Source organism: Acanthochromis polyacanthus, chromosome 22 (assembly GCF_021347895.1).
Source record: "Acanthochromis polyacanthus isolate Apoly-LR-REF ecotype Palm Island chromosome 22, KAUST_Apoly_ChrSc, whole genome shotgun sequence".
NCBI lineage: Eukaryota > Metazoa > Chordata > Actinopteri > Pomacentridae > Acanthochromis > Acanthochromis polyacanthus.
In genome coordinates, this window is record NC_067134.1 from 6,313,638 (window position 1) to 6,339,824 (window position 26,187).

Genomic DNA, 26,187 nt, shown 5'->3' on the forward strand with positions numbered 1-26,187 from the left:
ATTTGTTTATTTATTAGGATCCCCATTAACTATACCTTTCAGTTAGCTATTCTTCCTGGGGTCCTTAAAAATTCTTGTATTTACAGTGGATCACTACAATTAACATTTATAAACATCATGACAGTTTAAAATTACATCAATAGCATACAATCATACAGTTAAAATCGTATAATAATACATTAAGAATATATTGATCAAGTTCCCATATACTTCTTCAGATTGACTTTCAATGCACAGTGATTTTTAATTTTTCTCACATAAGGAGGCAAAATATTCCATTTTGAAACTGTTCTATACATAAAGGTTTTTTTCAGTACATTTGTTTTTGGCCGAGGTAACAAAAATGAAACATTTGCAGCTTGTCTTGTATTAAACTCGTGTCTATCACAGGTAGGTTGAAGTTTAGAGAACAGGATAAACGGTTTGTGTGAGGTCCAGATTTTATGAAGGGATAACACAGAACTAAATTCCTGTCGGTCTTTGACTTTCATCCATGATAGTTATAGATGCATTTTTTCAACATGAGTTCGAAAGGGACAGCCAAGAGGTACTCTGGCAGCCCTATTCTGAGCTATCTGTAATCTATCGAGATATTTTTTATCTGAACATGACCATACAGAAGAACAATAGTCTAAATGACATAAGACCAAAGACTGCAGTACCAGTTTTCTTGTTTCTGTAGACATAAAATTGGCATTACATTTTATAAGACATATGTTTCTGCCCATTTTAGATACAATATTATTAATGTGTGTTTTCCATGACATGGTCTGGTCTAAAGTGACTCCCAGCAGTTTAATCTCTGTTACTTGTTCTAACAATTGGTTGTTCAGTAGAATTTGTAATCTTGGAGCCTATTTCACTGCTCGTTTAGTGCCCAATGTCATGCATTTTGTTTTTAATATATTCAATTTTAGCCTGTTTTCCACAACCCATTCATGAATGTCAGTTAGCTCTTTTTGTAGTAAGCTACTGACCTGATCCAGGTTTGGGCCAGAGACATGTATAGTTGTATCATCAGCATACACTGTCATACTGGCTTTACGCAAAACCTTTGGCATGTCATTTACAAAAATGCTGTATAATAAAGGGCCAAGGCAGCTGCCCTGTGGAATACCACACAATTGGATTACCGGGTCTGAGAGACTGCCATTGAAAGTCACACATTTTGTTCTGTTTGTCAAATAACTACTTAGATAACTCACCGCTGAGCTTTTCAACCCATATGCTGCGAGTTTTCTAAGCAGTAGATGATGATCAACTAGATCAAAGGCTGCGCTAAAATCAAGAAACACAGCTCCAATCAAGTGCTGAGTGTCAATCTGCTTCCACCAGTCATCAGTAAGAGCTGTGAGGGCTGTACTTGTTGAATAGCCTTCCCTATAAGCATGTTGGACATCCGTACAGAGATGGTTTTCATTAAAATAATTTTGAATCTGTTTGAACATAACACCCTCCATCAGTTTGCTCAAAACAGGTAAAATGCTTATGGGTCTGCTATTTTGCCCTGACAATGGTTCTTTTGAATTTTTTACAACAGGAATTACTTTTGATTTTTTCCATAAATCGGGAAAAATGCCTTCTTCAAAACATAAATTGAAAATATGACATAAAGGCTGGACAACTGATTCAGCTGCAATCTTTAGCAGTCTCCCATCCATATTGTCAACTCCACAGGGTTTATCGCTGTTAATATTTGTTAGTTTTAGAATTTCTTTAGTTTCAACAGGTTTGAAAATAAAAGAACAGTTTTTCTTAGACATAATTTGTTTTGTGATAATTGTTTCCGACCTATTACTACCAGCTCCATGCATCTCATTTCATATTAATTCCACTTTTCTTTGATAGTAATTGCTGAAGTAGTTTGCAATTTTGAAAGGTTTGGTAATAAAAACTCCATTCTGCTCAATAAATGTTGACTTTCTTCTCATTTTGCTTCGACTTAGTAGTTCATTGATGATTTTCCACAAGTGTTTAGTATTATTTCCACATTCTCTAAATTTTGTATGGTAGTATTCTTTTTTCTTTTGCCTATTTATTTTTGTTACTTTGTTTCTTAGTGACCGATAAGTTTGCCAGTCGTCAGTGTTCCCAGAAATTACAGATGAACTCTTCATTTGATCTCTTTCTTTCATTAACTGTTTCAAATCTGCATCTAACCAAGGAGACTTAAAAGTTCGCAGAGAGAGTTTTTTTTATCGGAGCATGTCTGTCACACACATCTGAAAATAGTTTACAAAAATTGTTCAATGCAGACTCCGCATGTGTATTCTCTAGTACTGAATCCCATTTTACATTTTCCACATCCATGATAAAATCACTATTCGAAAAGGATTTCTACATTCTTCTAAAAATTACTTTAGGTCCTGCCCGAGGAATTTTTGTTTTAAAAACCACACCAATTACATTATGATCACTGAAACCAACGGGTACTGAAATTATATTAGAACATTTCTCAATGCAATTTGTATATATATGATCAACACATGTAGATGTCGTACGTCCATCTTTATTTGTGTTGATCCTTGTTGGTGAATTCACTAACTGCTCCAGATTACATATGGTAATTGTATTAATCAGAGTTTTTTTCATTGAGTCATTTGAAAACCAATCAATGTTCATATCTCCAAGAATAAACATTTCATGGTTTGTATCACTTGCATTTTGGATCATTGTACATATTTTATGCAGATTTTCAATATTCTCACATGGTGGTCTGCAGCAACAGCAAATCAGAATGGGTTTACGATGTGGAAAATGCACTTGAAGCCAAAGTGCTTCAATATCAGATTGGCTTAGATCAGCTCTTATTTTAGCTGGAATATGATTTTGTACATAAAATGCAGTTCCTCCACCGTTCTTGTTTCTGTCAAGCCTGAAAATGTTGTATCCTTCTATTGCCAAAGCATCATCATCTATAGTGTCATCTAAATGTGTTTCTGTAACAGCCATTATATGAATTTTTGACTCTAGGACAGAAGATAGTTCATAAATTTTGTTTTTTAAACTGCAAATATTTAGATGAGCAATTTGTATTCCCTTTTTTGATAGTGAAAACACCATGTGTAACCAACAGTGGACAATAGTTATACTTGCACTAAGAATACATTCTAATACACACTAGATTAAACCACTCCGAGGCAATAATCTTTTAGCTGATATTGCACAACTTATCCAGTTGCTCTGAACTTCTAATGCAAATAACTTGAGCATTCTCATATGCGCCCGTCTTCACATACACTTTGCAGTTGGAGGTCCAAGTAGCCAAAATCTTTCCTTGTCTTTTAAGAAATCTTGCTCTCCTTGCTAGTTCTGCATTCACTTTGGAGAGATGCTCATTAATATATACATTTGTGCCTTTTAATTTCCTTCCCTGTCTTAGTAAATTCATTTTGTCCTTTCTATTCACAAATCTCATAATAACCATAGGTTTAACGTTTGGATTCCGAGACTGTAAGGTGTGACAGGCTTCAATACCTTTTCTGTCAAAATGTATAACTTTACTCTCGAGATACAGGGTTACCTGTTCCTCAGTTGAGGTATTTTGCTCACTGTCATCATCTCCATTTTTTCCCTTCACAGCATAAGCATATGAGGGTGGTCTAAGGGTCAATCCGGAAATAATCACATCATTAAGCCTTGTGTATTGTTCAAGATCTGCAACTCTTGTCTCCAAAAAGCTGATTGTTTTGTTGTTCTTCAGTAAGCTTTTTAAGTTCTTGAAACTCCTTCATAAGGCTCATGATAGTTCATTGCTGTTCTAATGTGGTTTCCAGCTGCTCACCCATCATGTTGATGAAAGTTTTCAATTCTTCCACATCCTTTTTTATCTCTTTGGTGGTCATTATTATGGATGGCTTTTTCAGATTATCCGGTCTTGTTGTCAGCAAAGGCCTGACCTGGTCCAGCAGCCTCCTGGCCTATGTCAGCAGATCCCCAGCCTGGTTCACTAGGCTCCAACAGTGTGGAGCTGTAGCAAGCTCCCGCAGTAGCAGCAGCAGTTAGCACTGACCAGTGTGGTGCTATAGCAGAGTCCAACAGATCTCAGATGGATGTGCTGCAGCGGGACCTGGGCCTGGCTTGGCCTGGTGGATGGATAACCTGCAGCAGGACCTGGGCCTGGCTTGGCCTGGTGGATGGATAACCTGCAGCAGCACCTGGGCCTGGCTTAGCCTGGTGGATGGATGGGCTGCAGCAGGGAGCCCAAGGCAAATGGTGGCTACAGCAAGGCTGTTGGCTTGGCTGCTAGACAGGCCTAGTTCAGATCCACCAAGTATCACCATTCACGTTGCCAATCCACTGCTACAAATTAATCCCAAAAGCCTTAAATGAAAGAGTCTAAAAACGTATACTAAAATCCAATAGAAAAGGACTAAAAAACACTAAAAACAGACAGACACCTTACAGAGACATTTGACTGTTCACAGCTGTGTCAGTCACAGTCATCATAAATGAATGTCGTCATAAATGAATGGTTTGTGTGATTAATGGTTTGTGTTCTAGACTGGTTCTGATGAGGTCCAGATTAATTGTTGGTGTTATAGATAGGATCTGATGAGGTCCAGATTAATGGTTTGTGTTATAGATTATGCTCTAGATTGTGTTCTAGATTGGAGCTGATGAGGTCCAGACTAATGGTTTGTCTTCTAGATTGGATCTGTTGAGGTCCAGACTCATGGTTTCTGTTCTAGATTGTGTTCTAGACTGGATCTGATGAGGTCCAGACTAATGGTTTCTGTTCTAGATTGAATCTGATGAGGTCGAGACTAACGGTTTGTCTTCTAGATTGGATCTGATGAGTTCCAGACTAATGGATTGTGTTCTAGACTGGATCTGATCAGGTCGAGACTAATGGTTTGTGTTCTAGATTGGTTCTGATGAGGTCCAGATGAATTGTTTGTGTTCTGTATTGGATCTGATGAGGTCCAGACTAATGGTTTGTCTTCTAGATTGGATCTGATGAGGTCCAGACTCATGGTTTGGTTTGTGTTCTAGATTGTGTTCTAGACTGGATCTGATGAGGTCCAGACTAATAGTTTGTGTTCTAGATTGAATCTGATGAGGTCGAGACTAATGGCTTGTGTTCTAGATTGGATCTGATGAGGTCCAGACTAATAGTTTGTATTATAGATTGTGTTCTACATTGGATCTGATGAGATCCAGACTGATGGTTCTGTTCGTTAGATTACTCTACAGCTAACAGTTGAAGGTAGTGAAGTGACATTAATCAGTTCTAATCTGCTCCTCCTGCAGTAAATGGATTAACTTCAGAGCAGCACACAATCCAGGAGCAGAAACAAGAGCAGAAACATCGAAGACGACTGGGTGAAGGTGGATGAAGAACCTCTGAGAGGACAATGCTGAATCTGGATGGATGTTCAGAGATCGACTATCAGACCTGGATCAGCTGCTAATCCCACTTCCTGTTGCTCACCTGTCACCCAGCTGGCTTCATCAGCTGTAATTTAAATAACGTGTTGGCATCACCGTAAGCTAGCAGCTCTTATCTTAGCCTGACTGTAGCTTCGTGAAGCTCAGGAGAAAGTGTTGCTGAACTTAATTAGCTGTTAGCACCACATTTTCTTCTGATGGATCCAGACAAAGAAGAAGTTGACGTATTTTTTGACCCAATCCCTCTGCTGCCAGAGGAGGAGGAGGAAGAGGAAAAACAGGAGGATGAGGAGGAAGAGGAGGACGAGGAGGAAGATGCCAAGATCTTCAACGCTTGGATGCACCGTTACAGAGGTGGAGAACTTCAGAAGAAATCTACTGAGGAAGAGGAGGTGGAAGAGAAGTCAGAGGGAGGAAGACCTGAGAGCAGAAGAAGCTTAGAAGCTCCGGTCCAGATGAAGGCCGACCGCCGGGCGTCACTGCCGTGTCCGGTAAGAACCTCAACCCAGAGTTTAAAAACAGTCGTCAGTGTAAACGGTATCTAAAAGTCCTTCCACAGGGTCCATCAGCAGAACCTGAACAACTGTGAAGTTCTTCAAACATTCACAAAGAATAGAAAGTTTCAGCATCCAACCAGGAGGAAGTTGAGGTAACGTCAGAAGCTCCAGAACATGTAAAATGATTCAACTTCCAGATGTTTCTGACATTCTGGCAAAATGAGCAACATTCCAGCTGCCGAGGAGAGGCGGACAGTTAGTTTATTGGATATAAAACCAAAGCAGAAATCAAGATTTAATTCAGAATTCATCCAACATGAAACTTCTTTCTTTTCTTTTTTTTTTTTTTTTTTTTTAAAAAAGCAGGAGGCAGAATGATTCTCCCCCTATGAGGCTGTATCTTCAGGTCCTATCAGGCTGTATCTTCAGGTCCTATGAGGCTTTATTTTCAGCACCTTTTAGCTCCAATGACCTGCTGTAGATGGAGGTATCGTCTCTAACAACCGTCTGGCAGTTCCTTGGGAATTTTAGTCCATTCCTCGTGGGCGATGGTCTCCAGCTCAGCGATGTTCTCAGGTCTACGTTCTGCAGCAGCTTTCTTCAGAGCCACCACAGGTTCTCCATTAGGTTTCAGTCTGGAGGTTGTGATGTCCACTCTAGAACCTTCCAGGCCTATATATAATGCTAAGGTAGTACACATAATGGCAGTACAACTCAGATGCCATCCACCTGTATGTAGACATTTTGAGGTGAAGTCGCACATGGTGAACACTGAGTAATACTGACGTCTATAAATTGCTAGAGAACACTTTGTCCTCTAGCAGCACCATGGTTCAGACCAGAGAGATGTCCTGAAGTTTACAGAGGAGATAGTTGCTTTGCACCAGAAAGGAAATGGGTCCAAGAAGATCTACAAGCTCTAGAATGTTCCCAGAGACACTGTTGGAAGCATCATTAGTAAGTTCAAATCCACCGGTACTGTGGGTACGCTACATGGTCGTGGTGGGAAAAAAAAAGAAGACATCCAGATTCCTGGAGACAGATGGACCAGAACCCTCAGCTTACTGCCAAGGACCTGCAGGAAGATCTGGCTGGAAGAGGAACTAATGTTTCTGTGGACACACTCCATGCTGAAGGACTTAATGCCAGATCTCCTAGACGGACAGCGCTTCTGAAGACACACCACAAGAACAAAGGTCTCCAGTCTGCTAGAAACAACCTATCAGAGCCACAGAAGTTCTGGGAGGCGGTTCTATGGACTGATGAGACCAAACTAGAGCTCTTTGGTCCTATGGATTAGAGGAATATCTGGGAGGAAGAACGAGGCCTACGAGGAGAAGAACACCCTGCCTGCTGTGAAGCATGGTGGTGGATCTGGGATGCTGTGGGGGTGCTCTGCTTCTGATGGAACCAGGAGTCTCCAACGTGTTGAAGGCACCATGGATTCAGGAAGTACCAGGATGTTCTGGACAAGAACGTCCCTCAGTCCCTGAAGAAGTTGAAGCTTGGGTGTAATTGGACATTCCAGCAAGACAACGACCCCAACCACACATCAGAACCAACAAAGGCTGGTTAGAGAAGACAGTCTGGAAGGTTCTGGAGTGGACATCACAACCTCCAGACTGAAATCTAATGGAGAACCTGTGGTGATCTGAAGAAAGCTGCTGCAGCACGTAGACCGGAGAACATCGATGAGCTGGAGACCATCGCCCACGAGGAATGGACTAAAATTCCCAAGGAGCTGCCAGAAGCTTATTAGAGACGATACCTCCATCTACAGCAGGTCATTGGAGTTAAAGGCTGATGAAGATACAACCTCATAGGAGCTGAAGGTACAGCCTCATAGGAGCTGAAGATACAGCCTCATAGATGAAGATACAGCCTCATAGGAGCTGAAGATACGGCCTCATGGATGAAGATACATCCTCATAGGAGCTGAAGATACGGCCTCATGGATGAAGATACATCCTCATCGGAGCTGAAGATACAGCCTCATAGGAGCTGAAGATACAGCCTCATAGGAGCTGAAGATACGGTCTCATAGATGAAGATATAGCCTCATAGATGAAGATAAAGCCTCATAGGAGCTGAAGGTACGGCCTTATAGATGAAGATACAGCCTCATAGATGAAGATACAGCCTCATAGATGAAGATACAGCCTCATAGGAGCTTAAGATACAGCCTCATAGGAGCTGAAGGTACGGCCTCATAGGAGCTGAAGGTACGGCCTTATAGATGAAGATACAGCCTCATAGGAGCTGAAGATACAGCCTCATAGGAGCTTAAGATACAGCCTCATAGGACCTGAAGATACAGCCTCATAGAGCTGAAGATGCGGCCTCATCGGAGCTGAAGATACAGCCTCATAGGAGCTGAAGGTACAGCCTCATAGGAGCTGAAGATACAGCCTCATAGGAGCTGAAGATACAGCCTCATAGGACCTGAAGATACAGCCTCATAGATGAAGATACAGCCTCATAGGGGGAGGAATCATTCTGCTCGCAGCTGTACCAGTGGACATTGTTTTGATATTATTACCTCCGCCAAGGAGGTTATGTGACACCCGGCGTTTGTGTGTCTGTCTGTCTGTCTGTCTGTCTGTTAGCAAGATAACTCAAAAATGCCTGGGCAGATTCAGATGAAATTTTGAGGGGATGTAGACTATGGTAAGAGGAAGAGCTGGTGGCAATCCGGAAAGGATCCTGGATTCTGGATCACTTTGAATTTTTTAGTATGTGGTTTAGTATGTGGTCCAAAATATGACAAAAACATCATAGGTTAGTATGTCGTCCAACAAGTTGGAGCAAGACGTCCAGATAGCTCAACTGGTTAAGAAGGTGATTTGTAAACAGAACTGTGTCAGAGACGCAGGTTTGATTCCAGCTCATGGTCCTTTACTGCATGGGTTTCCTGTTTTCCTCTCTATCCTTGGTGGAGATCTGCACTCTCTGAGTGCTTTTCTAGTTTTATTGCTGTTTTGAAACCAAACTGGAACCATTTGAAGCAGTAGAAACAAACAAACCTCTCTCTGTTTTCTATGAGTTTGGTCCATTACTGTCCATTATTTTCCCTCCAACTAATGTCAAACAGAAGGTCTTCCTTTCTGTCCTGTGGGAGCTGATGGTTATATATGTCAGGTTGCTGCTGGGAGGTTGTAGAGGAACAGACTGTTTACTTCCAGCAGATTCAGCTGCAGTTCCACGACCAAAGTCAGTGAGATCAGTGGAGGTCCTTCACAGCAGCTCATCTATCAGATGTTCCATTTTTAGCTGCGGCTCAGTTGGCTCAGACCACTTTGTTCTAGTTGGGTGCTAAAGAGAACCGTGTCCTCAGAGCCTCTAATGAGGCTTTTACACTCGTGTTGACGGGATCAGATTATTTACCCACCAAGCTAATTACAGGCAGAGGAGGAAGCAAACATTTCAGACGATAAGGAGCTAAAAACAGTGAAACCATCAGATATTTTACTGCTTTCCTGTCCTCTGTAGCCCATAATTAGTATTTTTTATTAGTATTTATTACTGAAACTATCATTTATTTACCTTTTCCACTTCTGTCATTCAGTTATTCCACATCATACAACAGTTTAGTGAATCTAAATGTTCAGTAATTCTAATCTGTAATCTCTCACAGTAATCAGATTACTTCTAACAGTAGAGTCTCTGAAGTCAGATTACAAACAACAGATCAGATTCTAGATAAAATCTGGGCTCCACAGCAGGAACTCAGTGGAACTAAGATGAGGTTCTTTGGTTCCTCTTTCAGTACTTCTCATGAAGGAACCAGAGTCCACTCATTTCTGCTCACATCTTCTCACATTCTTCTCTGGTTTCTTCAGCTGCTCTTTGCTGGAGGGGTTGGGTTGCTCTACCTTTCTCTGAAGAACACCTCAAAGGTTCTGCTGGCTTCAGGACTCACACTGTTCAGGTCCTGGTTTAGTTTGGTTCTAGTGGAGAAGCTCTGGTGTGATGTTGTTCTCTGGATGTTCTCCTGCTGGAATGTTCCTCTTCTTCATCTGGTCAGCCAGTATTCTGGTTCCTCCTCAGACCTTCATGCTGCATCTAGAAATGTCTTCAACACCTTCTGACCTCATGCAGCCCCACATCATCACACCTCCACCTCCGTGCTTCACTGTCAGGACCATCCATCCACTGTGGTAGTCCTGGTCAGGTTCTCACCAAACATCCGGACTCCATCTGAGCCCAACTCATTGATCTTCATCTGACCAAAGAATGTTCTCCGGCATCCATCAGGCTTCTTATAATGTTCTTCAGCAAACTTTCATCTGAAAGTTTAGTTCTGAGCAGCAACCAGGTTTAGTTCTGGTCCTCCGTTCATAGAGGTTGATGTTCTGAAGGTTCCTTCACACTGTCTGAGCTTCACACTAACTCTGGTTTCCATAGAAAACCCCTGAACAAAGTCTGAAGCAGCTGATATCTGTTTTTACAGCTGGATGGAGAAAGTTGTTCACTGTCTGTGGAGCCATTTTAGGAGCTCTGATTAGTGGAACTATGACTCCTTCTAGACCTCCTGATTAGCGGTACTATGACTCCTTCTAGACCTCCTGATTCCTGCTGTCTCTGTGCTTCCCTGGTTTTTAGTTGCTCACTGATCTTCTTGGATCTTTTTCCATCTTTGTCGAGTCTCTCAGTCAGATGTTTCTCTTCCTCTGTTCAGTTCTTCTCCATGTGGAGCCATGATGCAGACATAGGTCCAGAATTGAGAAGGTTCTGCTGTTGTCAGCTCATTTAGAACCATGTTCATCAGTTAGACTGACTGGAGTCACAGCTGGACTCTTTGGTTCTCTGAAGCTCTACTTTGTGTTCTGAATTGTAAATACAGTCTTTGTAAAGAATGAGTTTGTGATCATCAGAAGAAATATTCTGCTGTTCTACTTCACTAAAGCAGTTTTTCCAGAGGTCACAATCCTCCATAGATCTGTTCTCACTGTTGTTGTAAACTGCAGGTTTTATTGAGTCTTGTTGCTTGAAATCTGTTGTTATATTTGGTCTTTTATTTATCATATTTTCCATCATGTGTTCGTGAGCCACCTGTAAAGTCCTCTCATGTGTCTAAAAGCTAAATGAAGCTTCACTGTGTTTCCAGTCAACGCTCTCTGCCATGCAGCTGTCTCGTCTGCACTCGTCCACTCGAGCTCCGTTAACGGCCAAGGTGTTGCTGCATCGGTCGTCCTCCCGCCGCCTCCTTCCATCCCCGCAGGAAGCCACCATCCCCACCACTGAGCGAAGACCCTCCCTCATACCCACAATCCCAGAGGCCACGCCCTCCGTGAGGCGGAGCCAGTTCAGGAGACGAAACGTCATGTCTCTGGTAGGTTTAAAGACACTTTGATTTTAATACAACAGGACGCATTGTGACCAGAAACCCCGTTTGTGTTGCAGAGTGACGCCTACAGCGTGTGTCTTATCTGTCACAACGACTTACAGCAAGGCAGTGGAGGAACCAGAGAGCTGCAGTGTTCACACACCTTCCACAAAGAGGTAACACACCTGAGATACACAGGTAACACACCTGACACACAGAGGTCAGACCACAGCCAGATCACCTGAGGATCACTCCTAAACCCTCAGGGAGCCTCTGTTTGCTCTACCTGATCCTCTTCAGGTAGGTGAGGTCATGCTAACATGCAGCAGGTGACTTTGTGCAGGCAAATCTGCCTTTAAAGGTGTCCAGGTGTGTCATGGAGGCGTACCTGACTGTGATGTGTCTTTGCAGTGCATCGAGGAGTGGTTGTGGAGGAAACAGTCATGTCCAACGTGTCATGTCCAGGTGTTGGTCCCTCAGCCCGTCTACTGGAGCTCCACCCGGGTCAAGGTGCCCTGAAGCTCACCTGGACACACCTGGAACCACTGGTAGTTTATATGAACTACAGACTTGTTCTTCCAATGGTGACCTATCAGACTGACCCAGCCACTCCTTAATGTTGGGAACCAGAGGTTGAAACACATTAAACTACTAGGAGAGGATGCAGTGAAAGATTCTTGTAATAAATCCTGGATTTTGTTCTTTTTCTATTACAGGTAACACACCTGTAATAGAAAGTCCTTCCTCCTGATTGACTCAGAGTCAGCTTCTATCTACAGTCAAATATAGTAACAATCATATTTAATGAAACATTAAAATAAATTAGGAACCGGCAGGAACCTCGTCTTATTCTGAAGCTCCATCTGATTATTAAAATAAATTAGAAACCAGCAGGAACCTCGTCTAGAAGATGATCCTGGTGTCAAATGTGGGTAAAAAAGGTAAAATTTAAAAAAAAAAGATGTACTTTAATTCTCTTATTGCTGTCTGTTTTTAGTCCATAACTCTGTCATGTTTATCATCAGTGCACCTGTCTGTGCTCACCTGTAAATAAATATACCTGCATGAATAAATCAGCTGCGGGGAAATAGCGCCTCCTTTGGTCCTGTTGTGGTCAGAGGCGGTACTGCAGGCGGAAGTGCTGCACCTGTTGATGCCTCTTGTTTCGGTGGAACACCTGAAAATACCTGAAAGTTACTTTTCCTGGAGGTTCTGAAGACTCTGGAGGGTTGAGTCGGAACTTCATGGATAAATTGAAGAGGGTTCTGAGCGGGCAGGATGACGGGAGCGCTGAAGGGAACGCGGACGGGAGCGGCATCCTGGAGGTGCTGTTTGTAGCATTTAGCATATTAGCTGCTGCTCCTTAGCGGGGAACTAGTTAGCGCCGTCGGGAAGCCGGTTTTAGAGTCAAAAATATGCCCATAAGTCAGTCAGATGTGAACACACGGACACTAAATGATTATGTTCTGATCCAGTGGGGTTTCACTTTCAGAAGACATCAGTATCTCTGTTGTCCATCCAGAAAAAAACTCCAGAAACCCGCTTACAAACTTGGAAAACACACGCTGCAGAATTCCACCGAGAATCTTCCCGTTTTTCACTTTTCCTGGTTGTCACAGATATCCGGTCAAAGTTATCAACAGGTGGATGGAAACACCTCAATCAGGAACTATTAACAGCTGATTCGGCCTAATTATAAGTTAAATTATTAGTAAATGTTCAGGTTTAACTCACATCAAAGACCTTCATATTTAACATCTATAGTTGAATTAATCATTTTATCAAACCTAAACTGTGCTGTTTTCTGCCTTTATAATTTATAATATATATATCATATGTTTGTACTGATGAAACAAGAGATGTAAAACATGAATGTCCCTCATTTTAAGTATAAATGTTAGTTCCAGATCCTCTCAGGTTTAATTCACACATTAAAGAGATCAAACTATGTTTTCAATAGAAGAGAGTTATTACTATTATTATATTATTGAGTTTAAGGAAAACTGGGTAACTTTAATGACCTAACCCTGTAAATATAATGATGTACTATAAAAACAAATTATGTACATATAAATATAATAAATGTACAATAAAAATAAATGATGTAAATACAAATACATAAATATAATAAATGTAGTATAAACTAATAATGTAAATACAACAAACATTCTAAACATTTATAAATAATAATGAATGTGAACACTGATGATGATGATATCAATGATGATGACGTCATCTCTCCAGAGAGCCAATCAGGCGTCGACCCTGGCGTGGGGAACCAGGATGAAGGGTTTCCTGATCTGCTTTGTTCTGGGCACTGTGAGTTCCATCCTGGTGAGTTCAGGACACCCCGACGCCACGCCATCTGTTACCATGGCAACCGTCTGTTACTAAGGCAACTGTCTGATCTGTTTTCTGACTGAACAACCCATCTTGTTTCTTCTTCTGTTCTTTTCTATGGTAACAGCCTGTCCAAACTGTTTTACCTCCAATGTTCCCATGGCAACAATGCTTCTGTCTTCTCTTTCTCTGTGTTTCCGTGGTGACAGCACACCTGTACACAGAAAATGGCTGTCTTTAGTTTCCTCTCTTTATCCATTTCAACGGGAGCTTTCCGGTCTTCTGTTGCCACGGCAACAGTCTGTCTGTCATTTTTGTCTCGGCGTTTTCTGTCCCGCTCTCGTTACCTGAGGTAATGGCTTCTCTGTTTCTATAGTAACAGTCTGTCTGTATCCACGGTAACCGCTCTGTCTTTTGCCATGGTAACACCTGTCCATCTGTCTCAGGGTACCTGTCTGCTGTGGATTCCAGGTGTTGGTCTTGCTGTGTTTGCTGTCCTCTACAGTGTGGGAAACATCTGCGCTCTGGTCAGGTACTAACCAGAACTAACTACAACCAACCAGAACTAACCACAGCCAACCAGGAACCAACCAGGTTCCAACCAGAACTAACTACAACCAACCAGAACTAACTACAACCAACCAGAACTAACCAGGAACCAACTAGAACCAACCAGGACCAACTAGAACTAACTAGATACAATCAGAACTAACCAGGACCAACCAGAACTAACCAGAACCGTTAGAACCAATCAGACCCAAACAGACCCAAATTAGTGTCATGTTGAATGAACTGACTACATTACCCATCATTCCCTACAGTGTAGATTTAAAGGGAGGGTTGGATGAACTACATTACACATCATTCCCAGACCCTCCAGTGTAAGTTTAAAGGGAACGCCGCCCTCTGGTGGTGCAGCTCAGACGGTGGTTCTGTGTTTCAGCACCATGTTCCTGATTGGACCGAGCCGGCAGCTGAGAACCATGTGTGCTAAAGAGCGAGCGCTGGCCACCGCTGTCATGCTGGTGAGAACCTTAAAGTAGCAGCTGCTGGTAGACTTTTAGATTACAGTTTTCACCTGAATGCATCACGTTGTCTCTGCAGGTGTGTCTGGTGTTGACGCTCTGCGCTGCTCTCTGGGTGAGAAGCCATCACTTGTCTACCTGTACACCTGTCTGTTGTCACCTGTCTACCTGTACACCTGTCTGATGTCACCTGTCTACCTGTACACCTGTCTATCAGTCTAAATCATGTCGTTGTTTCTCTGCAGTGGAAGAATTATGGACTGGCTCTGCTCTTCTGTGTGCTGCAGTTTGTGGCCTTTACCTGGTAAAGCACACACCTGTCTGAGGTCACCTATCTGATTCAATTCAATTCAGTTTATTTATATAGCGCCAACTACAGGTCAGATTGTCTAAACACGCTTTTCAGAACCCATATGAACTCCCAGTGTAAAAACTCCCTTTAAACAGGGAAAAAAACCTGGAGCAGAACCTGACTCTTTATGTAGGGAACCATTTACACTCGCGCGCGCAGACCGGAACGCGGTGGGAAGCGGCAAAAAGTCTGGGGGAGGACTGGCTGTGTACGTGAATGAGCGGTGGTGTAACCCAGCAAACGTGAAGGAACAGCTGTGCACGCGGGACTTGGAGATGCTTACGGTGGCGCTGCGGCCGTATTATCTACCGAGGGAGTTTTTGCACGTGATTGTGTTTTGCGTGTACATCCCACCATCAGCTCATGCAGGGACAGCGTGTGAAAGACTCCACAGCGCCGTGAGCGAAGCCCAGAGCCGCCATCCCCGGGCGCTCGTCCTGATCAGTGGAGACTTCAACCACGCCTCCCTCTCTGCCTTTCTCCCTACTTTCACACAGTATGTCACGTGTCACACGCGGGGCGACAAGACACTGGACTTACTGTATGTGAATGTGAAAGGCGCCTACACCGCTGCCCCCCTCCCCCCACTGGGCCGCTCGGACCACAACCTGGTTCATCTGCTCCCCCACTACACACCCAAGGTGAGAAGAGGACCTGTGCAGAAGAGAACTGTGAAGGCATGGACAGATGAGGCCAGTGAGAGACTCAGAGACTGTTTCCAGACCACAGACTGGAGCTGCTCTACAGTCCTCATGGAGACGACATCGATGGCCTCACGCATTGCATCACAGATTACATCAACTTCTGCGTGGACAGCACTGTGCCAACTCGGACGGTACGGTGCTTCTCCAACAACCACCCCTGGGTCACCCCTGAGCTCAAAGCCCTCCTGAACCAGAAGAAACGGGCTTTCATCTCAGGGGACAGAGAGGAGCAGAAGAGAGTGCAGCGTGAGCTCCAGTGGCGGATCAGAAGGGCCAAGAAGGACTATGGGAAGAGGCTGGAGGAGAAGCTGGTTCAGAACAACGCGCAGGACGTGTGGAGAGGACTTAAGAACATTTCTGGACATGGACAGAGTGCCAGAGGGACAGCTGATGGAGACCAGCGCAGGGCGGACGAGCTGAACTGTTACTTTAACAGATTTGACTCTCCCCCCACCCCCTCTGCCCCCTTTCCTGCTCCCCCCTCTTCACACATCCCCAGCCCAGCAGACCCTCCCCTTCCTGCGACACCTTCACCGGCCCCCAACTCACCCTCATGGACTATTCCCACCCCCTGCAGCCCACCTCACTCCCCCCCCCCCCCCCCCCCCCCCCAAAATCCTTCACACCAGACCAGGTTAAGGGAGAGCTGAGGCGACTGAAGCAGAGGAAATCTGCTGGACCAGACGGCATCAGTCCCAGGCTGCTGAGGACCTGCTCGGACCAGCTCTGTGAGGTCCTCTGCCACCTCTACAACCTGAACCTCAGCCTGGAGCGGGTCCCCGTCCTGTGGAAAACCTCCTGTGTGGTCCCAGTCCCTAAAACAGCTCACGCCAAGGAACTGGCCCACTACAGACCTGTCGCCCTCACCTCCCACCTCATGAAGACCATGGAGAGGCTCCTCCTCCATTACCTCCGCTCAGTGGTGAGCTCCGACCTGGACCCGCTGCAGTTTGCCTACAGGCCCAACATAGGGGTAGAAGACGCCGTCATCTACCTGCTGCAGCGAGCGCTCACTCACCTGGAGAGCGCCGGCAGCGCTGTGAGAGTCATGTTCTTTGACTTTCCAGCGCCTTCAACACCATCAGGCCGGCGCTGCTGCGGGGGAAGCTGGTGGACGCGGGAGTTGATGGACATCTCGCTGCCTGGACCACTGACTACCTCACTGACCGTCCACAGTACGTGCGGCTGCGCGGCTGCGAGTCAGAGGTGGTAGTCTGCAGCACGGGGCGCCCCAGGGCACCGTCCTCTCGCCCTTCCTCTTCACCATCTACACCTCGGACTTCACCTACAACACGGACAGCTGCCATCTCCAGAAGTTCTCCGATAACTCCGCCATTGTGGGCCGTGTGTCTGAGGGGAACGAGCTGGAGTATCGGTCGGTCATCATGGACTTTGTGGACTGGTGTGAGTGCAACCATCTGTGCCTCAACACCAGTAAGACGAAGGAGATGGTGGTCGACTTCAGGAGAAGGACACTCCCACATCCACCAGTGAACATCCAGGGGCAGGACATTGAAACAGTGGACAGTTTCAAGTACCTGGGTGTTCACCTCAACAATAAACTGGACTGGTCCCACAACACCGATGCTCTGTACAAGAAGGGCCAGAGTCGCCTCCACCTTCTGAGGAGGCTGAGGTCCTTCGGAGTGTGCAGACCTCTACTAAGGACTTTCTACAACACTGTGGTAGCCTCTGCTTTCCTCTACGCTGTCGTCTGCTGGGCCCCGGGCAGCACAGAGCGGGACATGAAGAGACTGAACAAGCTGACCAAGAGGGCCAGCTCTGTCCTGGGCTGCCCACTGGACTCTGTGATGGATGTGGGTGAGAGGAGGATGTTGACCAAGCTCTCATCCATCATGGACAACAGCTCCCACCCACTGCAGCGGACTGTAGTGGAGCTGAGCAGCTCCTTTAGCACGAGACTCAGACACCCTCAGTGCAAGAAGGAGCGCTACCACAGGTCCTTCATCCCCACTGCCATCAGACTGTAGAACACTTCTGTGTAGTTGTTACTATGTGTAATATCTTATTTTATAACAATGTATATAAGAAAAGTTTTCTATCTTATAACAATGTATATAAGAAAAGTTTCCTATCCTTAGATGTGTACATTTTTACTATTTTACCATTTCTTACTATCTTTATTATCTTGTACTTGCACCTTTCGTGACTTTTTGCACCCCTCTGTTTGTTCCTAAGAGCTCTGCAACGGTGAATTTCTCCTTTGTGCGATCAATAAAGTCTATCTTATCTTATTTGCTGCTGGAAGGAGGTAGAGGTAGAGGTAGGGCCAGTTGGTGGGACAGCAACCACAGATCTGAAGCATCCAGCTCTGGGACCAGGGACACTCGGAGGAAGGACACAGGGACAAACAGAGTTAGTGTAATGCAATAACGGCATATATACTAAATACAAAGGTAGATAGAGAGGTCCCCCAGCAGCCTATAGGCCTATAGCAGCATGACTAGGGGCAGAACGAAGGGACGTCCAAGAGGGGGTCAGCTGTGCAATGAAGACACAAGCCGAACCCCTGTGGGTCACCCAGTCAGCCCCAACTATAAGATTTGTCAAAAAGGAACGTTTTAAGCCTGGTCTTAAAAATAGAGAGGGTGTCTGCCTCCAGAACCCAAACTGGGAGCAGGTTCCACAGGAGAGTAGCTGATAACTGAAGGCTCTGCCTCCCATTCTACTTTTAGAAATTCTAGGAATAAGTGAGCCTGCAGCTTGAGAGCGAAGAGTTCTACTAGGATAATATGGTACTATCAGATCTTTAAGATATGATGGAGATTGGTTATTAAGAGCTTTATATGTCAGAAGAAGGATTTTAAATTCTATTCTGGATTTAATAGGAAGCCAATAAAGAGAGACCAGAATAGGAGAAATATGATCTCTGTTGCTAACTCCCGTCAGTACTCTGACTGCAGCATTTTGGATCAAATGAAGATGTTTGAGAGAGCAATAATTGACAAAAATCCAGGAGTAATTCTTAACAGTAGTAACACCCCCAGAAGAACTGAAGATACTGAGCTGTGCACCATCTTTTACGCTGTGAGAGTTTGTCATTTTTCCATGCCTGTAGGGCATATCTTAAGAATGACAGTTTAAAGGATTTTAAATTCTATTCTAGATTTAACAGGAAGCCAACGAAAGAGAAACCAGTACAGGAGAAATATGATCCCTTTTGGTAACTCCCATCAGTACTCTGGCAGCAGTGTTTTGGATCAACTGTAGATGTTTAAGAGAGCTATTGTGACAACCTGATAGTAAGGAATTACAATAGTGAAGCCTGGAAGTAACAAAAGCATGAACTAGTTTTTCTGCATCACTCTGAGACAGAATGTTCCTGATTTTTACAATATTACGCAGGTGAAAAAAGGAAGTCCTACAGACTTGCTTTATGTGTGAGTTAAAGGACATGTCCTGGTCAAAAATAACTCCAAGATTCCTCACAGTAGTACTGGAGGCCAATGTGATGCCATCCAGAGGAACTATTTGCTTTGAAAGCGAGTTTCTACGATGTTTCTTAGAAATACCAAATACAATGACTTCAGTCTGCAGGAAACATGTTTAATGTGACCAGAACCCTGGATGTCTGATATCACCTGTCTGATGTCACCTCTCTGTCTGTTTCACAGGTACGGTCTGTCATACATCCCCTTCGCCAGGTAACATCCCAGACACACCCGTCCTCCTGTTACCTGTCTTCCATGTTTCTGTGAATTAATCTGAGTCTTTTTGTCTTTCAGAGACGCTGTTCTGAAATTATTCTCTCTCTGCATGTAGAGTCTGTCTGACCAATCAGGACGCAGCGTGTTCATCCAATCAGCACCTGGACTGTTACCTTGTTTTTTAGGTTTTATGTATTTAGATCTGAGTTCATTAACTGATTCTGATTCTTTGTCCTGAAACAGCAGAATGTTTTATACAGAAAACCATTTAAGTTTTTAACTTCTTCCTACCTGATGGTTACCTTTAACTTCAACAGTGAAACATTGAATATTTATCGACCAGTGGACAGAGCTGCAGAAACACTGATATGAATATTCAATAAAAATGTGTCTTTTAACTCTGCAGTTTGTGTCTTTTAACATCCAGAGAAAACATTGAGCAGCTTCAGGTGAGGTTACCTGGTGGAGCCAGCAGGGGGCGTCAACAGAACACATCTTACTGCAGAGTTCTACAGGGAATAAAACAGAACCTCAGGTCAGATCTGGTGTTCAGTTTAAAGTCTCTGTTTCTGAGCAGAAACACTTCCTGTTTAACTGGATTCTATCTGTGTTTTTGGATAAATAAAGTCATTCAGTCCTAAAGTTTCAGAAAAACAGCCAAAGATTTAAACATGATGTGGAATAAAGTCTGTAGAGAGAACATCTGAACATTTCCCGGAGAAACTGTTGGTCTGAAGAAAGAATCAGACTGAAATGTTTTTGATGTTTCTGGAAGAGTCTTGTGATTCAGGTTTTTGTTTAGTTCCTGATTCACAACCATCACATCATCTACGACAAACTCTGTAGAACTTCCTTTTTATTATTACAGACTTTATCAACCTGTTTAGTCCCATTAGAAGCAAAAGGCTGAAATTGTTCAGCGTTAAAATTAGATTCAGAGTGAATCATTTATAAATTGACGATGAGGCATTCACTGACTCATTGGTTGAGTCTGTTCAGCTCTCAGGTCAGAGGGATTATGGGAGATTACAGTTGAGCAGATGGACTTCATATAAAATAGAAGCATTTTATATCTGAAGTCAAACATCCTGAAGCCGTCTTCGCTGTACAGTTTAAACTGTTCCTCTGTGGACTTCCTGACTCAGTTTAAAACACTTTAAAGGTTCTACTGCTGGTTTATTCTCATGTTACTGTCATTTTTTGAGCAACATCTGGCACAGAAACTCCCTTTCAGGATTAATAAGTTCTAAAAACACATCCGGAACCTCTTCAACAACTAACAAGGGCTTCCAAAATAAACCTCCCTAAAAGACCTGGTGGGGATCAGTAAGACTAGAACATCTGTAGAACATCAGAGTTTGTGTCTAAACATTCACAGACTTGAAGATTTGATTATCTCAGAATTTATTAAAACAGAAAATATTCAGCAGACCTTTAATTTCCAAGCAGAACATTAAACAGAAACATTCAGACTTTTAGACACAGTTTGCTAATAAAAAAATGTCAGCGACTCCATTTATTCCAGATTAAAGCTTCATCTGCAATGTTTCTGGCTGGTTCTCATCATTGAGATTCGGGTTCGTTAAACGTGGTTTTCAACTTAGTGGAACAATGAATGAATGTTTCTGGGACTATCTTCAGTTCTGTCATTTCCAAATATCAAAGTGTTTTCAGAAGAAACTTTGTCTATAAAATGTCTAAAACCACCAATTTGAAAACAGAAAGTCCTGATTTTCAGAAGCTCCAAGTGAAGAACTTCCATCTTATATAAACATCATAAACTCTGCAGTAAATCTGTTTCTTCACTTCAACCTGAAATGTTCTTATGCTTCTGAACTTTGTAGGAGAAGAAATCAACACGTTTTCTTGAGTTCACATAAAAATCAAAGCATTTGGTGAGTCGATGTTTGCATAGTTTGGAATCTGCAGCACGAAAATACGAGAGAAAAAGTGCAAAGAAAAGCAGGTGAGGAACAGACAGAGTGAAACAATCTGCAGAAACCTTCATCCAGCGTCTAGTTTCTGCTGCTTCAAGGACACTTTGACATCTTCCACCATGTTTGTGGACGTCAGACGGATTCAGAGACATCGGAATCGAAGCAACATAAGTTCAGAGTTTTTAAAATCTCAGCACTTGGTCAGGTTAGAAACCGTTCAAAGGTTCTCAGAGTCAAAACTAAACAGGAAAGAACCGAACAGTAAAAGGAGCAGAACGTCCGATGGGTTCTTTGGTTCCTGTTTTAACAGAAAAGTTCAGGTGCAGATGTGACTGGTTTGAATGTTTGGTGAGAAAATGTTAAAAACGTTCAATTGACTGAATATTTCTGTTTCAGAGTTTTAACGGGTGAATAAATAAAACGATGTTCATCATTAATCCGTTAGTTTAACATCAGAAAACCGTTAAAGCAATGTTTGGATCATGAGGAAAGAGTAATTTCTTTCATCAGTGATCTGAAGATGTTTGGACCAAACAAACAGCTGACTGATGGAGAATCTAAACAGTTGGCAGTTCCTGGAGCTGGCAGGAAGTAGACCTGGTTGGTGGGTGGTCACTTCCTGTCACTTCCTTTAGCTTACAGGAAGTGGACCTGGTTGGTGGGTGGTCACTTCCTGTCACTTCCTTTAGCTGACAGGAAGTGGACCTGGTTGGTGGGTGGTCACTTCCTGGATCTAGCAGGAAGTGGACCAGGTTGGCTTGTGGTCACTTCCTGTCAGTTCCTTTAGCTTACAGGAAGTGGACCTGGTTGGTGGGTGGTCCCTTCCTGGAGCTGACAGGAAGTGGACCTGGTTGGCTTGTGGTCACTTCCTGTCAGTTCCTTTAGCTTACAGGAAGTGGACCTGGTTGGCTTGTGGTCACTTTCTGTCAGTTCCTGGAGCTGACAGGAAGTGACCTGGTTGGTGGGTGGTCCCTTCCTGGAGCTGACAGGAAGTGGACCTGGTTGGCTTGTGGTCACTTCCTGTCAGTTCCTTTAGCTTACAGGAAGTGGACCTGGTTGGCTTGTGGTCACTTTCTGTCAGTTCCTGGAGCTGACAGGAAGTGGACCTGGTTGGTTGGTGTCACTTCCTGCAGTCGACCTCCTCCTTGTAGCGGTTGGTCAGCGTGTCGGCGGTCAGTGTCAGCTTGGACAGGACGGTGTGGAGTCCGTTCAGGTGGAAGTGGAACTGTTTCTCCAGATCGTCGTCTTCCGTCACGTCGTCTTTGTCCCGCCGCCGTTGGTCTCCCTGCAGGACGCCCCACTCCATGTGGTTCCTGATGGACTTGAGCAGGACGTAGGAGCTGTACATGTCGTGGTGGAAGAAGGAGGAACCCGGCTTGGACTCAGCGCCGTCATCCAAAAGGACGTCCCGCAGCAGGCTGGGCACCATCACCGTTTGGTCCATGTTGTTGACGGCGCCGATGAAGCGGGTCATAGCGGTGAAGAGTGAGTTCTTCTGGTTGGAGGAGTCGCAGATCTGCATCATGGTGCAGAGCTTTACAGGGCAGTGCCAAACTTAGCCGCTAAGCCTCTTACAGGATTAGATCCTCAACCAGATCCTGACCTCATACACTTTGGACCAACCAGGACGGCCAGACCCTCTGGGTCCCTGATGGGGTCTCCAGCCAAACGTTTCACCCCACAGACCCCACCTGAAATAAACCACAGAAGAAGAAGAAGGGATGGTTTCAGTTCACCATCAGAAACAGGACAAATAGGATGTGATCAGAAAATGTACCTGATCAATCCTAGATAGCTGATCAATTAAACAAACAATTCACTTTACTACAAGACGATAGAGAGACAGACAGACAAATAGATAGCTAGATAGATAGGATTGTGAGTTGTTCAGGGGCCGTCTGTAAACTACAGCATCTATAGCTCGGATGTTCTTCCAGTCAGTTTTTATTCAGATTATTTTCAGTCTGATTATGAGTTGTTGTTTTTTTTCTTTTTACATTCTTCTATCAGAGCTCTGATTAAATGTTTGGACCTTAAATCATGAAGTTCTGTTCTCTTCAGTTCCGGGTTTACTAAAATCAGCAGCACTAAAACTGGTCCACATGTTGAAGTTTAAACATTATTTTATTCCTTCCATCCATTACCGGACAGCTCTGGTAGCACCGTCCCCTCAGTTTTGAACAGGTGTGTGAGTTTATTAAAGATCAATTAGCTGAAATCAGCCCTGCAGCCAATCAGAGACAGCTCCGTCACACGGGCGTCCATCGAGTTGCTGAAGGCTGCGTCCGGTAATGGAACCACCTTGTTTTAAAACACTATAGTCGAAGATGGACGAGCCTAAAGGCGGTCTGTCCGGTAATGGATCCACGCTGCTCCCGCTTCATTTAACGAATGTTAAACCGGATAATCGACGTCGAAACACACCGGACACATAAACCCTTTAACGCTGCGTGTTTCCGCCCGTCACTAACCGGTAAACTCCCGGTGCTCACAGCCGCAAACACCGTCAGCTCGGTTACACTCACCGGGAGGCTCGGAGCTCCGTGTCCGGCCTTCACCGTGTGTCGGCGCTGCTCCTGGCCGCTGGAGGTGCTTCGGTCCCGGTTGCTTCCCGCTGCTCTGTCCGGGGAGCAGGTGCAGTGAGCCGGGGTTAGACTCCGCCTGCTGTCGGTGAGTTTCAGCGGCTCCGGTTCCGTTAACCAGGAAGTGGCACCAGGAGGGGGCGGGGGGAAGAGCAACAGGACGGATCAGACAGCCAATCACAGGAGGAGATGAAACAAACAGCCAATCATGTTAAAGAACTAACATGTTTCCTATCTCTATGTGTATTTCCCTCATGCACGATGGCACTAAACGGCTGAATCCCAACCCCCCCCCCTACACACTCCCCCTCCACTACCGAGTGTCACTCCAAAAGAAGTCACACTCGCAGCTGTGGAGGGCACCTATTATTGAAGGGGGAGGGTATAAATACGATCGTCAGGAATGGGACGCCCTGTCGCCTCACCGGAAAACGGAAGACGTCATCGCCATGGTAACACAAAGACGCCTACTGTCATGGCTGTAGCGCTGTGGCACAGGTTGCAACTAACAAGGATCGCTGCTGCTTCCAGAAGACAAAAGCGTCCCACTTTTTTTTCACTCACATGTTTTCCAATCCTATTATCTGGCATTTCAAATCCAACAAATGAATAAATGAATTCTGTCAGTTGTGTTCAAATTTTAAGGTGTCAGGGGGTGCACAATTAAATCAAAGGTCAGCAGAGAAGAAGATTTGTTTCTTTTGTTTTATCTTTTTTCACCACTCTTTTTGTGATGTTCTGTCAGTGTGAAAAAGGCGTGGGAGAAATAAAGGACGCATGTGGAACTCACATCAATATGTTGTTTCCTCCTCCATTTAGACGTTGCACTTCCTGAAAAAGTTGTCCAGAGTGAGCATCGATGCAGACTCGCTATTTAAGGGCTGAACAGTCCACTCCCCCTCCGCACTACGCGGTTTGGGACGGCCCTTAATATGGAGGACCCTCCACGGGAACGCGCAAACGGAGGGGTAGTGTGTAGGGATAGTGTGTAGGGATAGTGTGTAGGGGGCGGTTTGGGATTCAGCCAACATGTTCTATTCCGTGAGGAGGTGGAACGTTCCTCTGATGAAGTTAGAAATAAACACTGGAAGATGGAAATCTGGACTGTTCCATAGATCCTCCATGGGGTGACCATAGACTGTATATAAAGATGGACGTAGCATCTGGTTCCAAAATTGAAGCCCACCCTGAAGTGTCAAAAACTTGCAATATCACGCCGTCCACGAGGGTTGGCTCCAAAAAGCTTTTGCACCATAGACCCCAATTCATTTTTGGAAAAAATAAAATTTGATAGACTGATTTTGGGGGTGACCAGAGCTGGAAAGATGTTTATGGATCTGACTGTGATTTATTAGATTCATGTTTTATTTTTTGTCATCGTTCATTAGCAGAAACTTACGATGGTGTTTTAGGGTCACATTAATTTTTTTTTTAGACTTCGAGAATAAAGTCGTAATATTACGAGAATAAAGTCGTAAAATTACGAGAATAAAGTTGTACATTTCCGAGAATAAAGTCGTAATATTACGAGAAAAAAAGTCGTAATTTTACGAGAATAAAGTCGTAATATTACGAGAAAAAAAGTCGTACTTTTACGAGAATAAAGTCGTAATATTATGAGAAAAAAGTTGTAATTTTATGAGAATAAAGTCGTAATTTTACCAGAATACAGTGCCCTGCGTCATAAAAATGAGACCTGTGGAGTGCGATGTGAAACTATACTTCAGTATAGATTTGACAAACAAGGAGATTCTTCAACTTTTGGCCCACCTACATCACATTATTATTAGCATTAGAACTTTAAAAAGAATATGCAAAAAAATGGGCCTATTTCGGGGGAAGAATCACACAGACTTGGAGGAAATCGTCTCTTTCATCGAGTAGGAGCTGGCTGGTACTGGGCAACTGCAGGGCTATCGCTGGATACATCAGCGGGCTATTCAGAGGGGGTTTGTAATATCTCAAGAAACCGTCAGAATGGTAATCAAGATTTTGGATCCAGATGGAGTGGAGATATGGCGGGCAAGGCGTCTACGACGTCGGCACTACACCTGCACACCCAACGCCATATGGAATATGGACTCCTACGATAAGTTCAAGCCTTATGGCATTGCTATTAATGGCTGTACTGATGGGTTCAGTCGTCACATCATGTGGATGGAGGCATACACAACTAACAGTAATCCCAAGGTAATTGCTGACTATTTCATAAACGCTGTGACACGCATTGGAGGCTGTCCACAGCGGCTGAGAGCTGACCTAGGCTCTGAAAATGGACACGTCAGAGACATGCAGATCTTCCTGCGGAAGATCTTGGACAATTTTGGATGGACATTTTCCAGACCCTCAAAGATGACGGACATTT

The 26,187-nt window shown here is 44.1% G+C and overlaps 3 protein-coding genes across 12 annotated transcripts; 2 read left to right on the forward strand and 1 right to left on the reverse strand.

Annotated features, from left to right (window-relative positions):
- The first annotated feature begins 5,588 nt into the window (after window positions 1–5,588).
- On the forward strand, window positions 5,589–12,192 carry si:ch211-207l14.1 (histone H3.v1). The gene is made up of 4 exons (XM_022222413.2): window positions 5,589–5,882; window positions 10,996–11,220; window positions 11,292–11,390; window positions 11,626–12,192. The coding sequence occupies exons 1-4, from the start codon at window positions 5,589–5,591 to the stop codon at window positions 11,731–11,733; spliced, it is 726 nt and encodes a 241-aa protein (XP_022078105.2). The 3' UTR covers window positions 11,734–12,192.
- A 135-nt stretch (window positions 12,193–12,327) lies between these two features.
- Window positions 12,328–19,701, forward strand: sft2d2b (SFT2 domain containing 2b). The gene is made up of 8 exons (XM_022222414.2): window positions 12,328–12,539; window positions 13,459–13,548; window positions 14,001–14,086; window positions 14,498–14,579; window positions 14,659–14,694; window positions 14,825–14,883; window positions 19,271–19,300; window positions 19,382–19,701. Exons 1-8 carry the CDS (start codon window positions 12,459–12,461, stop codon window positions 19,416–19,418), a joined length of 501 nt encoding a protein of 166 aa, XP_022078106.1. The 5' UTR covers window positions 12,328–12,458; the 3' UTR covers window positions 19,419–19,701.
- Window positions 19,702–20,690: 989 nt separating this feature from the next.
- On the reverse strand, window positions 20,691–24,442 carry LOC110971997 (mid1-interacting protein 1-B-like). 10 transcript variants are annotated; one of them, XR_007939440.1, is made up of 4 exons: window positions 23,766–24,442; window positions 22,293–22,931; window positions 22,195–22,238; window positions 20,691–22,141 (listed from the first exon to the last, which is right to left on the reverse strand). XR_007939440.1 is itself a non-coding variant. In XM_022222411.2 (2 exons), exon 2 carries the CDS (start codon window positions 22,763–22,765, stop codon window positions 22,361–22,363), a length of 405 nt encoding a protein of 134 aa, XP_022078103.1. In that variant the 5' UTR covers window positions 22,766–22,931; window positions 23,766–24,442; the 3' UTR covers window positions 20,691–22,360. The 10 variants fall into 10 exon arrangements, 1 of the variants encoding a protein (XP_022078103.1); XR_007939441.1 differs by lacking the exon at window positions 22,195–22,238 and having other exon boundaries at window positions 20,691–22,087; XR_007939436.1 differs by having other exon boundaries at window positions 20,691–22,238.
- Window positions 24,443–26,187: the final 1,745 nt, after the last annotated feature.